Here is a 24,323-nt window from a genome sequence, read left to right on the forward strand (position 1 = left end):
GGGTCAAACTTGTTTTGCAAAATAATTAGGGCATGCTTAGCATTACCGCCGGGTCAAACTCGTTTCGCAAAATATTATTTTTATTAGCGCATGTCTAGAGTTACCGCCGGGTCAAACTCGTTTCGCCAAATAATTAGCATATGCCGAGAATTTCCGCCGGGTCAAACTCGTCACGTCACGAGTGACACTTCACCTGTCATCATTTTCAAAATGGAGGAGGCTGATTTCAATAATTTGAAATCGCATAAAGGGAAGAAGATTAAGAGCTATTCGGTAGGATTTAAGGTCCAAGCTATTGAATATGCTAAAAAGAACAGTAAGCAGCTATGTTTTATTAATATACCGTAGCTGCGTGTGTCAAATATGAGTCATTAAATGACTCCCGCCTCCTGAGGGCGCTAGTGATCCTTCTTGCGACTACTCGGCTGCAGAAGAAGTGACAACAAGCAACAACAGTTAGCAGTGATCGTTTATTTTTTCCTTTCGCCTGGACTTTTAACATGGAGGATTACATATCTAAAATAAAACAGTTTTCTAAACTGGACTTTAAATCGAAGCAGGAGGTAATAATTAAAGGAAGATCTCCATCGAGACAGGGAGACTTTTAAAACTGAAGAAAGATAAGGAAGACTTCTATAAACAAGTTATCGATGCTTTTATTCAGAAGGAGCGGCGCATGAACTTCATTTATAAGTAAAGGTAAGACCATAATAACGTTTTTTTTTATTAAATGTGCTTTTCATGAAGGTATCCTTACATCACACTCAAATTTATAAGCGCAGGCCTAAATTTACCGCATGCCTTTGGTAAGTGCCGGAGTGAGAAGAGGTTTTAAATTATTTAGCGCAGGCCTAAATTTACTGCATGCCTTTGGTAAGCGCCGTAGTGAGAAGAGGTTTTAAATTAATTACCGCCCCGGCGCTAATTCAAGGAAATACGGTAATATTAATTGTATTTCTTTTGTGATTGTAATTGTATTTGTAAGCAGTAAATAGCATTGTTTTGACAAGCTGGTAAGACTGGCTATATGTTATAATTAAGAAATGAAAAGCTTTAGGGGTTGCCTTACAAAATATCATTTATTCAATCACATCACAATATTGTCTTTGTGCTCCAAACATTATGCAAGACATATCATATTGAACAAACTGAACTGATCATCACTGAACTGTGATTTTGAGAAAAAGGCTTCCAAAGAAAGTGTCCCAATTCACTGCTAATTGGTGCCTTTACGTACCTACATTTGTAGTCTAACCAACTCATTTGGTGTTTTTAAGTTATTTTTTCTTGTTCAGTGAGAGAAATCTAGTCTGCTGGGCTTTAACGAGTGCATCGAAGTCAGGTTAAATGTCTGAGGTTGAGACGCGAAGCACAGCTGACAGATCATCAGTGAGAGAGGATCTATACCTGGATTTTGTAAACTTCATCATTGAAAATGTTTGTTCACACATGTAGGTAGAGCCAAAGAGAACCAACATCTTCTGAGCATGTCTCCTCATGTTTGGAAAGTTCTCCTCCTTAAGAGAAGAGTAGAAATCCAGCAGAGATCCTGACTTAAAGTGCTCTGCCAGTACTGCATCAGACTACAGGTCAATGAGTTCCAGCTGAACATCCCTGGGTGCATTATCCACACTGCAGGTAAAGGGAGAGGAAATCGTGTGCATTTCACCCTCGATTGTTATGAGATATTCAAATCGCCATGAAAATTCAGCATGCAATGCTCCTAACACGGATGAGTACCTGCGGAGGTGATCAGCTGATGGTGTGACTTCTTTCAGGGTTTGCATGTGAGTGAGTGTTGCTCTCCAGTTGGCTTGAAAGAAACTGCATCTTTCTCATGAAAGCCTTCACCAGGCTGTGCATTTCATGAACAAAAAGGCCCTTGCCTTGCAGTTTGGTGTTCAGTTCATTCATCAGTGCAGTTACATCAACAGCAAATGCAAAATCTGCTATCCAGTCCTCATCTGAGAGCCCTGGCGATGTATTTGCCTTTCTTCTTACAAAACTCTCGAATCTCGGCTTTCAGGTCCCAAACTCTTTTTAGCCCTTTGCCCAGGCTGAGCCATCTGACAGCTGTGTGGTAGCCGATGTCCCTTCGCTCAGTCTCATGCTCCTCCAAAATTGCGACAAACTGTCTGTGATTCAATGCCCGTGCCCTGATGAAGTTTACTGTTTTAGCAACAACATCAATAACATGGTTAATTTTTAGCACTGACTTTCACAACACATGTCGGTGTATGATACAATGCATCCATCCATCCATCCATTTTCTACCGCTTATTCCCTTTGGGGTCGCGGGGGGCGCTGAAGCCTATCTCAGCTACAATCGGGCGGAAGGCGGGGTACACCCTGGACAAGTCGCCATCTCATCGCAGGGCCAACACAGATAGACAGACAACATTTACACTCACATCAACACACTAGGGCCAATTTAGTGTTGCCAATCAACTTATCCCCAGGTGCATGTCTTTGGAGGTGGGAGGAAGCCGGAGTACCCACGCAGTCACGGGGAGAACATGCAAACTCCACACAGAAAGATCCCGAGCCCGGGATTGAACCCAAGACTACTCAGGACCTTCGTATTGTGAGGCAGATGCACTAACCCCTCTGCCACCGTGAAGCTGATACAATGCAATAATACCAATTTCTGATCTGCGTCGAGCCCTGCGATGAAGTGGTTGACTTGTCCAGGGTGTACCCCGCCTTTCCGCCTGATTGTAGCTGAGTGCCCCCCGCGACCCCGAAGGGAATAAGCGGTAGAAAATGGATGGATGGATGGATCTGCGTCGATTTCTGTCACTTTATCTTGCATACGTTTCAAAAGTCCGACATTTTTCCCTGTAAGATTTGGACAACCATCTGTTGTGACACCTGCCAGTTTGTCCCATTTCAATCCCAGAATGTCCATGCACGCATTTACCTCCGTAAACAGATCGCTCCCTGTCGTCGTTCCTTTCATCGACTGCATGGATGCCAGCTCCCCCGTAATCTTGAAGTCCGTTATCCCCCGGACACATATGAGTAGCTGGGCTGTGTCGCGGACATCACAACTCTCGTCCAAAGCCAAGGAGAAAAAGTCAAAACTTGCCACTTCACGTTGCAGCTGAAGCTCCAGATTCCCTGCAATGTCCTCGATCCTCCTCGTCACGGTTCGCCTGGACAGCGGGACTTGCTCAAATGCGCCTTTTTTTCCCAGGGCATATTAGTGCTGCACAGTCCACCAAGCACTCTTTGACAAACTCTCCTCAGAGAATGGCTTACTGTTTTTAGCGATTTTGTGGGATATCACAAAGCTGGTCTTGATTGCTGCATCCCTGGATGTGTGAAGCCTGGTAAAAAAGCCTTGTTGATTTTGCAGCTGAGCTAGCAAAGCTTCCGATGTTCTCGCCCTTTCAGTTTTGTATTTCTCCGCGTGTTTCGTCTCGTAATGCCGACTCAAATTGTAGTCCTTAAAGACGGCGATCTGCTTCCTGCAAACTAAACAAGCGGCTTTACCTCGTACTTCAGTAAACAAATACTTTGCAGTCCAATTTTTGTTGAAAAGCTTGCATTCGGCATCTTCCTTTCTTATTTTTAGCATGAGCGGACATTTTTGAGGGCTAAAGTCATCTTGTTGTGACAACGATCCAATCACGCGCACATGTTGCTATAGCATCGCGTCATTATGTAAGTGCATAAAAAAAAACTTCAAAATAAAAGCATTGTAGCTTTAGTCCATATGGTCCATGCATGAGGTAAAATGACAAAATATGTTTGTTTTGTAATTTCCAATTAACCTTACACGGGCCGGTCAGAGTCAACCAAAGGGCCGTATGTGGCCCAGGGGCCGTACAATGACCAGGTCTGAGCTAGCGGATGGTCTGGCAAAGATCGACCAATGCCAACTCCCTGGGAAGTACAATGTATGGTGTTACCAGGTTACTCTATATAGTATGGTGATGTGGCTGCTGAAAATGAACGAGTTCCCCTCTTCCACCCCAACTGACATGGATAGAAAAGCCAACTTGTTCACCAGAATGTGGCTGCGTGCCTTTCTGAAAACAGGCCTCTTTGGGAGGAACATATTGCAACTGCCATTGCAGTCTATCAGATTTGGCTACATGCAGGAGAGTCCTAGTAAGGAACACGAACGACAATGTTTTTACAGGCCGAAAGTACAATGCTCAAACTGAAGTCAATCCAGCCGTCGCTGCAACACCGAGAGATTGTTGGCAGAGTCCAGGTAGGAAGAGCAGGACTGCAATGGGGGGAGGCGCCTCGCTTCTCATCAAAAGCCATCCACAAGGAGAGGAAAAAGATGGTGGAGGCAGAGGTGACAAGGATGGATGAAGAGTGCAACAAGATCCAGGCTGTGTCACTGGGGGGGTGTTGCCAACCTGAACATCAGCTGGTCAGAACTATGGAAAATTCCACAGGCAAGGCTTATCTTCCTAATTTGGTCAAACTATGACACATTTATCTACCCTCGCAACCTCTACCAATGGTTTGGAAACAAAGAATGTTGTTACCTTTGCAAGACCCAGAATGCTCTAGCACATTTTGTCAGGCTGTAAGATCGCACTCTCTCAGGGGTGCTAGAGATGGCGCCACGGCCAGGTCCTGAAGAAACTAGCGGAAGTGCTGGTGAGGTATCGCCAACGACAACAAGAGGTCACCACAAGCAGAGTACCACACCAACTGTGTCATGGAAGGTGGGAAGCAAATATACACCTAATCAAGAGAAACACCAAGACCCTTTTCCCCTGGTCATGAGTGGGACATGAGGGTCAACCTCCACAGACAACTTCAGTTTCCTACAGAGATCACCGCTACATCTCTTCATCTCGACATTGTTGTTTGATCTATCAACGCAAAGTTGGTGCACTCCATTGAACTGACAATTCCACACGAGGAAGGGATTCAGGCGGCATTCGAGAGGAAGTAGGCCAAATACGCCAAGTTGGCCGTCGAGTGCAGAAAGGCTGGCTGACCATCTACCCAGTTGAGGTTGGATACCGTGGCTTTGTAGGAATGTCAACCACACCTCTCTTGAGGGACGCAGCAATTGCCAGAGGGAAGATGAAGAGGGCACTAAAAGAGCAAGCAGAGGAGATGGAAAAGGCTGGCTCTGGCTGAGGAGGAAGGACAGATGCTTGGGAAAGAACATTAACTCCAAAATAGCCGCAGGGGTAACATCTATCAGCTGCAGGGAGTGACAGGGAGACGTCCCTGTCACTGCTACGCCACCAGGAAACGTTTCAGGATGAAAGGGGAGAAACGTTGAGGTTCGGTAGTTCCTGGCTGATGACCCAGAAGCTGACCGATGGGCACTGGAGAAGATGTGGCAGGCAGAAATGCCCAGCAGGAAATTCTACCTACTTGTATGCTTACTAACAGGTTAAAATAAAAATATAATCTCCACACCTTCATTTTTTTTTTTTTATGTGAAAACAAATTAAAGTAGTATAATGTATTGTAGCGTTGAGAAAAAGATTAAGTCTGATGTGCTTTTTTAACTTTTATTGTCAATGTCATGCTAACAACCAACTCAAGTCAAACACATTCTCTCCCAAGCACACACGTCGACCGTCGTACTTCCCCAGACACTTAACAACACTTCTCTTCTGTGTGACGTTTTGCTCGCTAAAGCTCGCGTGGAGCGACAGAAGAGTCTTTAAACACAAGTACAGTATACAACAGGGCTATTCAACTACATAATGAAGAGCGCTGCAGTTTCAAGAACCCGAGGGCTCAGGGGCCTGACATCAAAATGTGGATGTTTCGTTAGAAAGTGCCTTCGCAGGTTATATTTTTTTGAGACAGCGTATACTTAATTGCAAAGTAAACACATCGGCTTTCATACTGCACTGTCAATAAATTAATTACTCTGCCCTCGCTCGTCGTTTCCAGCGTGGAGAGCTAGTTAAAAGCATGAAGAAATAGAAGCTCTAGAAGTTTTGTTGAGGATTGATGTTCCTTCTATTGCATTATTTTCCTTCATTAGTTTTATTTCTTTACACTTCTTCATTCTTTTAGGTTTGTAAAACATAAAATAAACATAACCAAAGTATAACGTCCATTGTGTATTTTACATACATAATGTCCATTATGTATTTTACATAGATAAAATAGAATGTTTAGTGTTAATATAGTCACACCATAAAGTACAAATGTTTACGCATATGGAAATTACGCAGGACTCACACACACACCAAACATAGCACACACTACCGTATTTTTCGGACTATAAGTCGCTCCGGAGTATATGTCGCACCGGCCGAAAATGCACAATAAAGAAGGAAAAAAACATATATACGTCGCACTGGAGTATAAGTCGCATTTTTTGGGGAAATTTATTTGATAAAATCCAACACCAAGAATAGACATTTGAAAGGCAATTTAAAATAAATAAAGAATAGTGAACAACAGGCTGAATAAGTGTACGCCATATGACGCATAAATAACCAACTGAGAACGTGCCTGGTATGTTAACGCAACACATCATGGCAAGAGTCATTGAAATAACTATAACATATAGAACATGATATACGTTTACCAAACAATCTGTCACTCCCGATCGCTAAATCCCATGAAATCTTTTTCCTCGGTGTCGCCTCTGGTATGCGCCCCGCTAGCGTCCTTTCTTTCTGCTGCTCGATTGCTGTTCTCTGCAGCATATTTCACTACGTCCAGCCTGTAATCTGCAGTATATGATTTCCTTTTCGGTGCCATTTTAGTTCAGTCCTTCTCAGTTTTTATAAGTTACCGCGATTGTTGATGTGATCCATTGTAATAGCTACGGCAGTAGCGTATAGCAGTTAGCATATCATGGCCCACAATGCACTTCTGCCATGACTCGCCCCCGCCGAATTCTTATTGGCTGGCGTGTGAGTGACGATTGCTGACGTGTGTGTGACGATCGCGGACATTTTCTTCGTCGCTCACACGAATGAGATAAATAATATTATTTGATATTTTACAATAATGTGTTAATAATTTCACACATAAGTCGCTCCGGAGTATACGTCGCACACACGGCCAAACTATGAAAAAAACGTCGACTTATAGTCCGAAAAATACGGTATATGTTACTTATAACAGTTAAACCTAAGGTTTAGCGTTGTCGCCCTCTACTGGTCTTCTGCAAAACGTCTTGGGTGTCTTTGTTGATAATTATTTAAAACTCAACAAACAAATAAGGTCAGTGGTAAAAACTGCTTTAATTTAGCTCAGACTCCTTCAGAAGGTCAAACTATACCTGCCTACAAAGTAGTTAGAAACAGTTGTGCATGCACTAATAATATCCCGCTTGAACTAATGTAACTCTTTGTACTTTGGCATGAATCAATCCCCCACTCGCCACATGCAGGCCAACTCACAGGAATGAAAAAACATGACTATATCACTCTGCACTGGTTTTTCTCCACTCACTGCCTGTTTTTAGACTTTAGCATTTTTCTATTTGTTTTTAAACCTGACCAAGTGCTGGTTTGACCCTATTTATCCGACCACTATTTTTTTTGAGTGCCCAATGTCTAGACTGAAGACCACACAATATTTAAATTACAAGAACAATAAACACCATTTAATTTAATAGGAACTCTTGTTAGCACCTTCATTTAGAACCGTGCAACATTTTATGATGACCAAGCCCATCTTCGAATCGGAACCAGAATAAAAATCGAATCCGGAATTGTTCATATTTAAACAGTACCCAACTCTATGCATGACAATGTCTTAACTTTCTTTAATTTGTAATAAAATGCAGTGCAAAATTGCTCGGCGATCAGCCTGCTACACACTCTGTAATTAAGGACTATCAACCATAACATGATATAAAGGGAATATAAACATTATCTTAGGCTGCCAGAAAATGTGTCATCACACTTTAATCATCAATTGATGTACTAGAAAGTATTTAGGTAGAAATATCACAGATTACCAAACATCTTTGACAATCACAGCATGATTGTAACAATCCACATTTTGTGGTATTAATGCACTAAACTGGTATCTAAACATGGAAGTGAAGCTCCACCTCTTCTAATACAAGAGCTCAAGTAGCAGCAGACAGCCGGCGGGAGGCATTTGCTACGGTGATGATAACGGCTCACAGCGATCGTGGATGGAAATGTCTTTGGTCTTGTCGGGAGAGCAACCTGCCGCGGTTTTTTTTTTAACAATTTTTTACTTGGCTGTTGCTCAACATCAACTGAAACACAGCCACATTTTCCCACGCTACAGGGTGAACTGAGGGCCCCACAAGACACGTGCATGTTAATCACGCGTCAAATATTTCTTTTAATTTAAGGACTTTTCCGTTAATGTGTTAATGTGTTAATATCTCGTTGAATTTTACAGCCCTAATTATTTATTACACACATTTTCTTTGTCACCTATTACACAAAGCTAAGATGTGGATGTTTTGCTTTGATAGATTACCGTATTTTCAGAATAGAACGCGCAGTTAAAAAAATGTTATGTTCTCAAAAATAGACAGTGGGCCTGATAGTCCGAAAAATGCGGTGGCCTGTATCAACTTTCATCGGACTGGTTTTAGTAGGGCTGCATGATTATGGCCAAAATATTAATCACAATTATTTCGATCAATATTGAAATCACGATTATTAACTACCGTATTTTTCGGACAATAAGTCGCTCTGGAGTACATGTCGCACCGGCCGAAAATGCACAATAAAGAAGGAAAAAAACATTTATACGTCGCACTGGAGTATAAATCGCATTTTTGGAGGAAATGTATTTGATAAAATCCAACACCAAGAATAGAAATTTGAAAGGCAATTTAAAATAAATAAAGAATAGTGAACAACAGGCTGAATAAGTGTACGCCATATGACGCACAAATAACCAACTGAGAACATGCCTGGTATGTTGACGTAACATATTATGGCAAGAGTCAGTCAAATAACTAACATATAGAACATGCTATACGTTTACCAAACAATCTGTCACTACCGATCGCTAAATCCGATGAAATCTTCCTCCCCGGTGTCGCCTCTGGTATGTCCTTTCTTTCTGCTGCTCGATCGCCGTTCTCTGCTGTATGGTTCACTATGTCCAGCTTGTAATCTGTAGGATATGATTTCCTTTTCGGTGCTATTTTAGTTCAGCCCTTCTCAGTTTTTATAAGTTTCCGCCAATGTTGATGTGATCCATTTTAATAGCTACAGCAGTAGCGTATAGCATATAGCAGTTAGCATACCATGACCCACAATGCACTTCTGCCATGACCCTCCCCTGCCGAATTCTTATTGGTTGACGTGTGAGTGACAATTGCTGACGTGTGTGTGACGATTGCTGCCATTTGCTTCGTCTCTTACGCGAATGAGATAAATATTATTTGATATTTTACGGTAATGTGTTAAAAATTTCACGAGTCATTCAAATAACTATAACATATAGAACATGCTATACGTTTACCAAACAATGAAATCTTATACGTCTAGTCTCTTACGTGAATGAGCTAAATAATATTATTTGATATTTTACGGTAATGTGTTAATAATTTCACACATAAGTCGCTCCTGAGTATAAGTCGCACCCCCGGCCAAACTATGAAAAAAACTGCGATTTATAGTCCGACAAATACGGTAAATAAATATTTACAAAATATTTCTGTGTAAAAAAACTAATTTCACAACAGATATATCTGTGGCTTTAAGTCTGGTGCGCTGTATGGATTTTTTTTATTTTTTAATGTAAATTAAAAGCTTGTGGTTGTGGCTTATATACCAGTACGCTTTATAGTCCGGAAAATACGGTAGTCTAGTAAAAAGGCTATAAATCAATGTTATTCATATATTGAAAAACAAATATTTGTGTTTTTGTTCATTTATAGTATCAACGTGTCAGCTTTTTCTCATTACATTCTGCCTTAGCTCTATTTTTCCGTTTTTGATAGAGAATATTTTTTTTAAGTTATGTACATTTTGTGTACATTTAAATGTACTAAATGTATCTAGATGTGCATGTACATTTTAAGTAACTGGACAGATCCATAAAAAGTTTGAGCAGAATGTGACATGTAATATAGGAATTAAGTATAAACCATGAAACAATAACAAAATGCTATGTCACATGAACAGTTTTTAAAGTAAAAAATAAAAACACACAAAAGTAATGGCCAACAATAATAAATAGGAGTGATACCCCTCACATCTAATACAAAATCTTCACGCCTCACTGACAATTCTGCGTGCTGACATTTTATAGCCTGCGTTCAATTAAATGAGATTACAAAACATTTGAGCTAGTATTGTTTATTGGGAACCCTGACAAAGTTAGCAATTAAATAATGTTAAAGTGATCATCCCTGAGAAGAAACCGTAGGGCTGGACAATCAATCAAATTTTAATTTCGATTTCCATTGTGGCTTTCTCGCGATTATGAAAATATAATAATCCAAAAACTGTTAATGGGCCGTGCAAAGTAAATGCAAATTCCGGAGTTTGTGACGGCGAAACAGATGAGGAGTGAATGAGTGAAAAAAAAGCATGTCCACTACAAGTTTTGGATGTCACCATGGTTGCTACTTTTTATTTGACACAACGCGAGTCTGCCTAATCAATAGTAAGGCATATGATTTCTGCGTTCACGAAACCACGGACAAAGCCCCATACTTGGCCAATAAAATGGAAACCGCTGACAAACGCAAAATAATATCTGGGAAATTGACATAAATGTAAGTGAAATGTTGTCATGGTGAGGAGAAGGAACATTTGTTTGGGAAAATAACCTGTCCGATACCGCTCATTCATCCCGGACACACTCAACCGCCTAGTCTTAAACGACACGGCCATTTGAAACAGCAACTAAACTATAGAGCTAAAGCAAGCAAGAACAAGCCATACACCCACAAAACATTAATCTGCTTGTGTTGTTGTGAACGACAACATCGATGTAACATTAAGGTGCAAACAGTGGTCGCAACTTCAGAAGCAGTCTCTCTCTTTTTCTCTAACTCAATAAAAAAAAACAAAAGGTTTCCAAAAAGTACCTTCCACAAACAATGTACTTAAAGCACTTATTGATACATTTACACAGTTATTATGCTTTGATCTAAAATACTGGTCAAAATTGTCCAAAGATGTATTGCACTAATAAATGTGAGGATGTTTGCATTTAATAAACAAACATTTTATTAAATTGTATTTTATTCAAGAAGCACACATTCTATACTGGTAAAATAAGTGTTAAAAGGTAAAAAAAACTTAATTATAAACCAAACAGAAAAACTTAATTTTATTGTTATTTCTATTTCTATTGTTATTTTAATTTATTGTTATTGCAATATAATTTTATTTTTTGTGTATTTTTGTTACTAATTTATATCCAGTTTTTTTTTAACTACCGGTATATTTAAAGTGGAGTTTTGGTGGTAAAATAAATACTGATGTTTTCAAATTAATTAAATAATTATCGTGATTACAATACCAATCAAAATAATCGTGATTATTATTTTTGACAATCATACAGCCCTAAGAAACAGCAAGACGTTATCAACAAGTTGTGGCAACGTTCACTACATATTGCCTGCTGCATGTGTCGTTGCGTCATTAACACTTTGTCACAGCAGGTGAGTGAAGGAGCAACCAGTGTTATGCTTCCAAAATGAAAGCAACATCAAATATTTTTCTCCTCCGCAGTAAACTTTTTGGGTGGGACAAATGCGTCCGTATTCAATATTGTCCACACCTGTTGCCACCTATTAACAGTAGCGTGGTCAAAAAATGTACGCCGAAACTCCACAGAAGCATAGTGAGTGAAATGAAGTAAAACAAAATGATCAGCTGCAGCAACCTCGGGAAATGTTTTTGAATAATAATCGTGATTAAAATGTAATTAATTGTACAGCCCTAAAATGTTAGTATTTTAATGCACCGAATGTCTCAAAGTTGCGCCCAACTTCAATATTTAATCATTATATTTATTGGAGAATTACCTGCTTGCAGTTTGTTGTTTCAATTAAGCAATTATTATAGGTAATAATTGCTTAATTATTACCTATAATTGCTTAATTTGTTCCCTCACTGTACCCGAAATGAACCGAACTGTGACCGTAAAACGGTAAAAAAGTAGAACCATGATTATGGCATACAGTCAGAACCCTATTACTGTTTATATGTCATGAACATGGCCTACCTCTGGTAGAGGATGGAGTTGAGCAGGGTGAATAGCAGCAGGGGCAGCTGGGACAGCAGGGTCATCAGGCTGTTGAAGTAGTAATCTTTAGGGGCCTCGTCTGTGTTGTTGCCCGCCTCAGTTAGCGTGCCTGTTGTGTTCAGGCGGCTTTCAAAATACTACACACAGGGGTGGTAGAATGTGTGACATGAGGAAACAGAGGAAAGACAGACATGTTTTTATAATGTCAGTGGTGGTTTTAAGCACTGTTCAATAAAAGAATACCATGCATACATAAAAAGATCGGGAGAGGGTTCAAACACAGCAAGTGGCTTTCAGTCAAGGAAAAATAAAACAAGTGTGAGAAAGGAAGCTTCACAAGAGCATATTACATGCCTCACCACTTATAAATCATATGCTTAAGGCTCCAGAAGCATTCGGTACAACACAAGACCACCATTTCATATCACATGCTCACTCTAAAGGTCACAACACATGAAATATGATGTTTTTACCAATATGGCAGTCATGAAGAAATTCCATGGCAGCAGTGTTCCCAGGCCCAGGACGAAGAAACATATCGCCACCAAGCAGCCCCTAAAGGTGGGAAGTTACCGTGTTAAAGCAGCCTGGCTATTAACAATGAAGTACAGGTGTCTGCACAAAAGGCTGCATGCACATTTAAACTTGTGTCGAAAGTGTGTCACATCGCAACTCACCAGTCTGAAGGAGCCTCTTTACGTTTACGTCCCTTCATTGTCCTATGAAGTGTTCTTGTCAAACTATTGAGACAAGTCATACAGTGTTACAATTACATTTACTGTGACTGTAATACACACACACACCAGAGTCTTTATTATAGCTAGCTGTCTCAATGCAAGCAATAACAAGCACAGCTAAGAATGTTTCCATCCATCCATCCTCTACCGCTTGTCCCGTTCGGGGTGGCGGGGGGTGCTGGAGCTTATCTCAGCTGCATTCGGGCAGAAGGCGGAGTACACCCTGGACAAGTGCCCACCTCATCGCAGGGCCAACACAGATAGACAGACAACATTCACACTCACATTTGCATAGCTGAAATAAAAACTGCTTTCTTTGCATGACTTCTACTAGTGCTATTCAACTGATTTTTTTCTGCAGAGCCACATTTTTAGAAAGTCAAACTCTTCTCTCTTAACTATACTTATTTTGTCCAGAACATTGATGTCATATCTTCAATATATTTACAATAGCCAAAGAGCCTCTCGATGACAGGAGCACTTTGCTGTTTTTAAGGACTGACCGCGAAAAAACATTAAATTGTCGATGTGACAGGAGCGCACATGTTTTTTTCAATCATGAATTAAATTTTTTTTTTTTAAATGCTAACCTTGGAATATACAAATGTACATGTAAGTAGTGTTTACCATCTATGTCAAATTACATGTTATAAGGTATGTGTATATGTATTTTATACAGATATACCAAGTACCGTATTTTTCGGAGTATAAGTCGCACCGGAGTATAAGTCGCACCTGCCGAGAATGCATAATAAAAAAGGAAAAAAACATATATAAGTCGCACTGGAGCCGGCCAAACTATGAAAAAAACTGCGACTTATAGTCCGAAAAATACGGTATACTGTAACGGAACAGTTTTGCCGACTTCAAACCCTGCATATTTACCTTTTTGCTTTGGCTGCGCAATATTGATACACAAGTATAATACAACATTGATAATGCAACATACATAACAGGTTGTTTATGTTTTTTTCTTACCCTTATTAAAGTACATATCTACGGAGCCCCTAAAGGGACATGGGGGAATTTTTTTTTTTTTTTTTAGACATGTATCTCGTGCACACAAGAAACGTTCTCGTGCGCACAAGAAACTTTTTATAAAGTTATATAACAAATTTTTTTTTAAATTATAATTTTTTATTTTAGACATGTATCTCGTAAAAGTGCGCACGAGATAGTTTTTCGTGCGCACGAGATACATGTCTAAAAAAAAAAAATTAAATAAAATACAATTATATAAATAAAAATTTCCCCCATGTCCCTTTAGGGGCTCCGTACATATCAGTATGTTAACACGAGTTAAATATTCTCTATATACAACACAAGCGCTCTGTTGTTAAGACCTACAGGTAAATGTTTTGTGGAAATTCTTCATACCAAAGACTATAAAAATGGGACCCATTACCTCCCTGCTTGGCATTCAGCATCAAGGGTTGGAATTGTGGGTTAAATCACCAAAAATGATTACCGGGCGCAGCCACCGCTGCTGCTCACTGCTCCCCTCACCTCCCAGGGGGTGATCAATGGTGATGGGTCAAATGCAGAGAATAATTTCGCCACACCTAGTGTGTGTGTGACAATTATTGGTACTTTAACTTTAACTTTATAACAGAAACTCTGTTTTAACGACCTACGGCACAAAACACCAGTCAAAGGGTTTCTGTATGACAGGAGAGCTTTCCTGTTTTAAACACCAACCGCAAAAAGGCTGGTCACACTATTTCAATCTCATACAATCATTAATGGGCTAACTCGTGATGTGATGATCTCGACTACATTATATGTGGCGGTATAGGGCTAAACTCCTCACTTATGGAGCTGCTGAATGCTTAAAATTGCTGTTTGGCCCAAGACCCATTGTCACATGTTTAGTTTGGCCCTTGTCGGCAAAAAGTTTGGGAACCCCTAATCTACACAAGAGCACGCTGCAACTTATAAGCACATACTGCAAAAACGCAGGTCAAAGACCCTTTTTGTGACAGGAGCACTCTACGGTTTTGAAGGATAAGGTTAGTCAAAGATCCTCTCTGTGACACGAATGTGCTGGTGTTTTTAGAAAGCTGCTGAAAGGGAAACTGTACTTTTTTGGAATTTTGCCTATCAATCACAGTCCAAGAACAAATGTATTTTTCTTTTTTTTATGCAATCTCACTATTCAAAGTTTAAAAGTCCGCTTACATTGGAGCCTAAGGGAGTCAGTGAGTCGCTCTATTCCGCCTATCTAAAAAAAAACAAAAACATCCAAACACCTTCAGTAAGGTTTTATACAAACACTAAGTATATATGTATTGTAGTAATTGTAACATTTATAATAACGTGTCATATTTAAGTATGTTACTAATTTTAAGCATATGCTGTGCATTAATTTCAAAAATGGATCACAACTTGCTTTCCCCCCCAATAATATGACTGATTATTACTCACTGCAGACTTCATGAGAGCCAACAAACATAATAAAACATCACTGACTGTATTAGGATGCGGACTGATAAAATCTTGTTATAGTCCCGTTTAGATGAAGAATGACTCAAAATCCTCGCAAAGAAAAAGGGGGAACCAAGCGTCTTTTTCCGTCGTTTTCTTGGCTGTCAAATAGTACCTACTTGTAGGAATATGTCCTCTTCCTTCTACTATCCAGGTGAGAGGCATTATTTCAACCTGACTCTCGCCAGATCCTTGTAGTTTGCTGAGCTCCACACAGGGATCTGGAACTTCTCAATAGGAGATGTATTTCAGAAGGCGGGGCCTTGTAAAAAAAATAATTGTATGTGATTGGATAAACCATTTGTCCGTTATCTTGAATGACGTGCTACTTCAACCACTCACATTGAAATCAACCCGTGACGCTGGGAAATCCAAAACAGAAACGTCGACATAATGGATAACGACAGAGCGAAAAGTAAAATAAATGCCTTCAAAACCGTTCCCTGTTCATCTTTTAAAGAATTACCGGTAATATTCGATAGATTCGACAAAACAGTTGCAACAGCAGAATCAATGTCAGCACACGACTCCTTGCTGCGTGCCGCCATTGTTATTTGAATCAAACAGTCGCTTCGGCGCTACGTCACATCTATGAGATCCCGCCCGGCGATCCTTATATGGTTCATCATTTTTTGCTATCTTGAAAAAGTTTGCAATGCCCTCGAGCCCAGATCCTTGTGTGGAGCTCAGCAAACTACAAAGATCTGGCGATAGTCAGGTTTAAGGCTGCAGCTAACGATCATTTTTCTATCGATTAATCTATAGATTATTTTTTCGATTAATCGGTTAATCTATAGATTATTTTTTTCGATTAATCTATAGATTATTTTTCTTTTTACCGATTTTTTTTTTATATTTAAAATGAAGATGAAAAAATAAATGTAGGTCAGTTTTTTCAAAAGGCATGACTTTTATTTACAAAAAAATAAAGTATGGCCACTCAGTCAACATTGACAACAACATGACAAAATATTCTGTAACAATGTAAACATTTAAAACTTTTAACGTTTAACACAATTAAAAGTAGCTTATTTGCTTTTTAATGTGCAAATATAAAAATATAAAACATCCAGTGCAAATCTTAATATTCTTCAATAGTATAAGCATTTCTAAAGTAAAAGTATTGCTTATTTTGCTTTAAAATGTGCAAAAATAAAAGATAAACATCCAATACAAAAAAGTGCAAAACGAAATATTCTGTAACAACAGTATAAACATTTCAACAAAAGTAAAAGTATTGCTTATTTTGCTTAATAACACAACAATGATAGTATGATTAAAGTGAAAGTTAATTGTTCGTTTGTCCATAGTATATGTACCGTATTTTCCGCACTATAAGGCGCACCTAAAAACCACAATTTTTCTCAAAAGATGACAGTGCGCCTTATAACCCGGTGCGCTTTATTACGATTAATTTTCATAAAGTTTCGATCTCGCAACTTCGGTAAACAGCCGCCATCTTTTTTCCCGGTAGAACAGGAAGTGCTTCTTCTTCTACGCAAGCAACCGCCAAGGTAAGCACCCGCCCCCATAGAACAGGAAGCGCTACCGCCCGCCCCCGGAAGAAAAAGAAGCGCGCGGATATTTCGTTTCATTTCCTTTGTTTGTCTACATCTGTAAAGACCAGACTACAAAATGGCTCCTACTAAACGACACGCTTATAACGCAGAATTTAAACTTAAGGCAATAAGTCATGCCGAAGAACACGGAAATAGAGCAGCAGCAAGAGAATATAACATAAATGAATCAATGGTGCGTAGGTGGAGGAAGCAAGAAGATGACCTGCGCCAGGTAAAGAAGACAAAACAGAGCTTCCGAGGGAACAAAGCACGATGGCAACAGTTGGAGGACGAACTCGAACAGTGGGTTGTTGAGCAGAGAGCAGCAAGCAGAAGTGTCAGCACCATCACTATTCGAATGAAGGCAACAACGCTAGCAAGCGAACTTCACCTGGATGATTTTAAAGGTGGTGCTTCTTGGTGTTTTCGGTTTATGAAAAGACGCAATCTCTCCATCCGCACACGGACCACTGTTTCACAGCAACTGCCTAACGACTTTAAAGAAAAGCTGGCTACTTTCCGTGCATATTGTAAAAAGAAGATAGCGGAAAAAAAGATCCGGCCAGAGAACATTATCAACATGGACGAGGTTCCACTGACTTTTGATATTCCTGTGAACCGCACTGTTGATACAACGGGAGCACGTACGGTGAATATTCGCACCACTGGGAATGAAAAGTCGTCCTTCACTGTGGTTCTAGCTTGCCATGCTAATGGCCAGAAACTTCCTCCCATGGTCATATTCAAAAGGAAGACCTTGCCAAAAGAGACCTTTCCAGCCGGCGTCATCATAAAAGCTAACTCGAAGGGATGGATGGATGAAGAAAAGATGAGCGAGTGGTTAAGGGAAGTTTACGCGAAGCGGCCGGGTGGCTTTTTTCACGCTGCTCCGTCCATGTTGATATATGACTCTATGCGCGCCCACATCACAGATGGTGTCAAAAAACAAGTGAAGCACACAAATACAACACTCGCCGTCATTCCGGGTGGATTAACCAAAGAACTCCAACCGCTGGATATTGGTGTCAACAGGGCATTCAAATCACGACTGCAAACTGCGTGGGAAAAATGGATGACCGAAGGCGAACACACCTTCACTAAGACGGGCAGACAACGCCGGACGACATACGCCAACATCTGCCAGTGGATTGTAAATGCCTGGGCAGATATTTCTGTCACAACTGTGGTCCGAGCTTTCCGGAAGGCAGGATTCACAGAACTGCTGCACAACAACAGCGACACTGAATCCGATGATTTCGAAGAGACGGAGCCGGCCATTTTGGAAGCCACGCTAGCGCAACTTTTCAATTCGGACACCGAAGACGAAGAATTCGAAGGATTTACCGGTACGAATGAAGAATAACTTCAGAAAGTGAGCGCTATGTTTATTTTGTGTGTTGTGTGTTGTGACATTAACGTTCGAGCAACATTACCGGTATGTTGCTATTGCTCTACACCATTTTGAATTTTACTATGTTTGTGATTGCACATTTGTACATTTTGGGACAGAGTTGTTAGAACGCTGGTTTTCAATATATTATTAAAGTTTGACTGAACTATCTGACTGTTTTTTTGACATTCACTTTAGCGCAGCGTTTTTTTGACATTCACTTTAGCGCAGCGTAGGCGCGGCTTATAGTCCGGGGCGGCTTATTGGTGGACAAAATTATGAAATATGTAATTCATAGAAGGTGCGGCTAATAATCCGGTGCGCCTTATAGTGCGGAAAATACGGTAACTGTTAATGTTGTAAAAGGTATTTGCACAACTAATTAACGTTAGCGTTAAAGAGGAGCGCGTCTTTGTAAACACTGAACAGGCACGCCAAACGCGCCTCTCAGAGCGAAACAGTGTTTTCGTTTATGAATTTACAACGCAGATACAAATGACACATTCATGTTTTTGTGTAATGATGACAACGTATACTCACGCGGACGATTGACTAGTTGACGGTGATGGCAAGAACGCTGTCGTGTGTTTTCTTTTCAAATGTCCGTTTATAGCCGTTGTGCTGCTATGATAGGCCATTTCCGCTCGACACAGTGTGCATACAACAACTGTCAAGTGTTTTGCTTTTTTCGCTGTGCTTATCCCACACTTGAAGGGTTGTACCAATGCTGAATGTGGCTTCTGGATTTCACTCAAAAGACCAGACCGTAGTTACTTTTTCCTTTTATTTTCCTTTAGTTTGCAACAGTTTTTCCAACAAAGAAACAGCTTCTTTTTTCTTCTTTAGTCTTTTTAGCAGTCTTTAGCAGTGTTAGTAGACTTTAGTAGACTTTAGTTTCTTTAGCTGTCATTAGTAGCCTTTAGCTTCTTTAGTAGGTGAAAAACCTTTAAGGACAAAACACTACAAGATTAACATGCTGTAAAAAATCAATCAATTATCAATCCCATAATTTACAATTATTAATTAGGCTATCAAACTCTTAACCATTAAACAAGTGCAAGAAAATGGACACATCTTTTCCCTTTAAGTTAAAAAAGATTTTAAATAAATTGTCTCAACATAAATGCACCAAGATACATATAAAATACATTTAAACCCAGAAACACAATAGATAAATGCAACAGAAAACCCAATATACAAATACATAAATACCTAACCAATTAACCACCTATTTAGATACATATTTAAAATCCATATTCAGTATAAATATATTATTAATTTAGCAGTGAAACACTCAATCTTAAACGCTGTCTACTGGTAGAAAAATGCCCCTTTTTCTATGCCCTCACCAGCAGCCAATGATCCAACACACTTAAATCCAACACTTTAAGTTGAGCGACTTCACCCTCCTGATGAAGCAAACTGCTCCAACATTTATCAAACTAAGCAAAGAATATCAACACTAAACAACAATTACACAAAACACCGTGTGTATTTAGCCTCCAGACTAAGCTCGCTACATGCACACAACTCCCCCCGCCCCCAACCCCTCCCAATCTCACCAGCGCAACAGGTGCGCCACACCCACAAAGAGAAATATTAAATCTTACCGGCTGTCCGTTCAGCTTTTGGTTTTGGTAAACTTTTGGCACAACTCTTGGTTATCTGTAATGAACTAAACCTTTTTCCACTCTGCGCTGGCGTCTTTTGTACTCCTTGATTTGACCAAGCTGTCTAATTACCGGGCTCGCGCACCAGCAGATGAGACGGGAGCGCGCCGCGTTATACCTGCGCGTGAACGTAAACTGATCAGCTCTGATCATATAAGCCGACTGGCCAAAATAATGCCGAATTATATACATTTCCTGGGGTTGCCTAGGTGAATAGGGATGCGGATGTGCTCGAAGATAAAATATAATTTTATTAAGTGGGGTTTGGCTGGTTGCTAAGCAGCCACGGTTGCGAGCTCGCGCGTCAGCTGACGAGACAGCTGTTCGCCGCTACAACATTATTAGGCCGTTTATTGAAATACTCCCACACTTTTGACGACTTTTGGCGTGCTTTTTTTCCCTCACTCGCACCGCTCGCATCATCTGCTTTGCGCTCCGCCATGACGGTAGTGTGACATAATTATGCGACGCGTCGACGCACAAAAACGGCGTCAACGTATTTACGTAACCGATGACGTCGACTATGTCGACGCGTCGTTTCAGCCTTAGTCAGGTTAGCATTATTTATGATCTACAATAAACTTCCACAAGCAAGGAAGCAGCTTACCACTCGATGATGCCAACATTAGGCACACAAGCTTGTGATCACGGCGCCGCTATAAATAGTTTGTCTGCGTTAGCACTTATAATAACATTACTAATACTTGGTTCGTCACAAAATTTAAATGGAGCAGGGTTGGCGGTTATTGGATGGTTATTTATTGGGTATTATGGACGGAACAGAGTACCTACCATTGACTTTTATTTATGTTTACTTACGAGTTAGAATGCATAAAAAAAAATTAAAAAAACATTTGCTATGTCTTTCATAATGGTTGTGAATGATAGGCAAAATTCCCCCCAAAAAGTGCAGTTTCGCTTTAAGTCACCCTAAGTTTCGAACTGAATCTGTGGGCTCGTCTGATGTTATTCACCAGGTGCATTTGGTGGCAGGCTGCCAGTTGAAAACCGTGCTGTAGATCACAGATACATTACATATTCTTGCTTTTTTTACATCAGCCTGTGCAAGGTGGCTGCCAGTGGAAGCCAAGTGGCTATGGCGAAGGTCACATGTCATCAGGTGGTCAGCTAGGACCTATAAGCTACTTAAATATATGCTGAACCCCTTCGCAATGGTCATACAACATGACATGATTAACATTGTTACCAGGATTTGGGAATGAATACTAGAAGGTGTACACCGCTAGTTTTCGTCATCAATCATAAATATGTTCTCATCAACATACCATATGTCCCGGCAAGAAATCTGCGTTCAAAGAACTCTGGCTTATTAGTGATTCCCAGAGCCCAAAAAAAGTCTGCAGGCTATAGAGCGTTTTCTATTTGGGCTCCAGGACTCTGGAATTCCCTACCAGTAACAGTTAGAGATGCTACCTCAGTAGAAGCATTCAAGTCCCATCTTAGAACTCATTTGTATACACTAGCCTTTAAATAGACCCCCATTTTAGACCAGTTGATCTGCCGTCTCTTTTCTGCTCTTCCCCCCTCTCCTGCGTCGAGAGGTTATTAGGTGACTACAGATGAAGCGCGAGCTGTTCAAAGTTGGCACCCGGGGTGGACCATTATCTGTGCATCAGTTGATGACGTCTCTGCGCTGCTGACTTGTCTCCACCCAAGATTATCTCCTGCTGGCCCCACTATGGACTGGACTCTCTCACTATTAACTACAAACCCCGTTTCCATATGAGTTGGGAAATTGTGTTAGATGTAAATATAAACGGAATACAATGATTTGCAAATCATTTTCAACCCATATTCAGTTGAATATGCTACAAAGACAACATATTTGATGTTCAAACTAATAAACCTTTTTTTATTTGCAAATAATCATTAACTTTAGAATTTGATGCCAGCAACACGTGACAAAGAAGTTGGGAAAGATGGCAATAAATACTGATAAAGTTGAGGAATGCTCATCAAACACTTATTTGGAACATCCCACAGGTGAACAGGCAAATTGGGAACAGGTGGGTGCCATGATTGGGTATAAAAGTAGATTCCATGAAATGCTCAGTCATTCACAAACAAGGATGGGGCGAGGGTCACCACTTTGTCAACAAATGCGTGAGCAAATTGTTGAACAGTTTAAGAAAAACCATTCTCAACCAGCTATTGCAAGGAATTTAGGGATTTCACCATCAACGGTCCGTAATATCATCAAAGGGTTCAGAGAATCTGGAGAAATCACTGCACGTAAGCAGCTAAGCCTGTGACCTTCGATCCCTCAGGCTGTACTGCATCAACAAGCGACATCAGTGTGTAAAGGATATCACCACATGGGCTCAGGAACACTTCAGAAACCCACTGTCAGTAACTACAGTTGGTCGTTATATCTGTAAGTGCAAGTTAAAACTCTCCTATGGAAGGCGAAAACCGTTTATCAACAACACCCAGAAACGCCGCCGGCTTCGCTGGGCCTGAGCTCATCTAAAATGGACTGATACAGAGTGGAAAAGTGTTCTGTGGTCTGACGAGTCCACATTTCAAATTGTTTTTGGAAACTGTGGACGTCGTGTCCTCCGGACCAAAGAGGAAAAGAACCATCCGGATTGTTATAGGCGAAAAGTTGAAAAGCCAGCATCTGTGATGGTATGCGGGTGTATTAGTGCCCAAGACATGGGTAACTTACACATCTGTGAAGGCATCATTAATGCTGAAAGGTACATACAGGTTTTGGAGCAACATATGTTGCCATCCAAGCAACGTTACCATGGACGCCCCTGCTTATTTCAGCAAGACAATGCCAAGCCACGTGTTACATCAACGTGGCTTCGTAGTAAAAGAGTGCGGGTAGTAGACGGGCCTGCCTGTAGGCCAGACCTGTCTCCCATTGAAAATGTGTGGCACATTATGAAGCCTAAAATACTATAACTGAGATGCCCGGACTGTTGAACAACTTAAGCTGTACATCAAGCAAGAATGGGAAATAATTCCACCTGAGAAGCTTAAAAGATGTGTCTCCTCAGTTCCCAAACGTTTACTGAGTGTTGTTAAAAGGAAAGGCCATGTTACACAGTGGTGAACATGCCCTTTCCCAACTACTTTGGCACATGTTGCAGCCATGAAATTCTAAGCTAATTATTATTTGCAAAAAAAAAAAAAAGTTTATGAGTTTGAACATCAAATATCTTGTCTTTGTAGTGCATTCAACTGAATATGGGTTGAAAATGATTTGCAAATCATTGTATTCCGTTTATACTTACATCTAACACAATTTCCCAACTCATATGGAAACGGGGTTTGTAGATCCATTGCACCTGTGGCCCAGAGGGCCCCACATCTGCGGTCCCCTCCAAGGTTTCTCATTGTATCCCATTGGGTTGAGTTTTTTCTTGCCCTGATGTGGGATCTGAGGCTTGTGCAGCCCTTTGAGACACTCGTGATTTAGGGCTATATAAATAAACTTAGATTAATTGATTGATTGATTGATATTAGGAATACTCTGTGTACACACCAATTTATTGTCAAGCACAAGAGTAGCTTGACATGATTTATGTAGACCTCTTGTGGTCCATGAAGCGACACTAACACACACACATAATAAGCATGTCGCCCAGGTTACATTAAGATTTCACACTGGTATGGCGGCACCGAACACGCGTCGTCGTTCCTCTCACATCCTTCCTACTTGCCAATAGAGCGCGAAAAACAGGTTTCTAACGACTTGGTGATTAAAAAGGAGGAAACCGACGTTTTAATTCCAAAAAACAACAACAGTAGTTTTACGACAGTCGTGAGAGAACGTAAAGGCGCTTACTTGAAGAGGCGGACAAAAGGTGGTCTTCACCGTCGTCAATGTTGAAGGTAAATGGAGACGTCCCCCCCCCCCAAAAGTTGTTTTTTCCTGAGTTGGTGAGAGTTAGCTGGTCCATATGCACCATGCGTCAGTAGGTAGTCGACGACCGTCCGAGTCGTGTGGTTGGTTGGCGGGGACTTGACTCTACTTCCTCCGATAGTGCGGTGAAACCGGCATCACTTCCGGTGCGTACTCGCATTATAGCGGCCTGTGAGCCAGCAGGCGGAGACAGAGCCCGAGGTACTTCATTCTGTCTGTCTGGTTGGTTGAATGTATACAATTTCAGTAAGATACATCACATATTTTTTATTTTATTTAAAACATGTCCGAAAATGAGCACGAAGACGCAGAGTTTATTTAATTCTGTACTCCTTTTCTACCTCGTAGCAATTCCAGTACTAACACATGTTCACTTCCTGTTCTCCATTTGCACATAATTTACATCACTTCTTTCGGAATACAAAA

At 40.5% G+C, this 24,323-nt stretch overlaps 1 protein-coding gene and 1 pseudogene across 2 annotated transcripts in view; both read right to left on the reverse strand.

Annotated features, from left to right (window-relative positions):
* LOC133606800 (equilibrative nucleoside transporter 2) overlaps positions 1-24,007 on the reverse strand; it is a 42,664-nt gene extending 18,657 nt beyond the window's left edge. Inside the window, exons 1-4 of one of the 2 annotated variants that reach the window (XM_061961140.2) lie at positions 23,820-24,007; positions 12,840-12,902; positions 12,636-12,717; positions 12,142-12,299 (exon numbers count right to left, since the gene is read on the reverse strand). In XM_061961140.2, the coding sequence (XP_061817124.1) occupies positions 12,142-12,299; positions 12,636-12,717; positions 12,840-12,877 (278 nt within the window). In that variant the 5' untranslated portion in view covers positions 12,878-12,902; positions 23,820-24,007. Of the gene's footprint in view, positions 1-12,141; positions 12,300-12,635; positions 12,718-12,839; positions 12,903-15,502; positions 15,998-23,819 lie in introns of those variants that run through there. The other variant, XM_061961141.2, reaches the window with a different exon arrangement.
* Positions 1,584-3,988, reverse strand: LOC140678831 (general transcription factor II-I repeat domain-containing protein 2A-like; annotated as a pseudogene).
* Positions 24,008-24,323: the final 316 nt, after the last annotated feature.

This window comes from Nerophis lumbriciformis, linkage group LG05 (genome assembly GCF_033978685.3).
Source record: "Nerophis lumbriciformis linkage group LG05, RoL_Nlum_v2.1, whole genome shotgun sequence".
NCBI lineage: Eukaryota > Metazoa > Chordata > Actinopteri > Syngnathiformes > Syngnathidae > Nerophis > Nerophis lumbriciformis.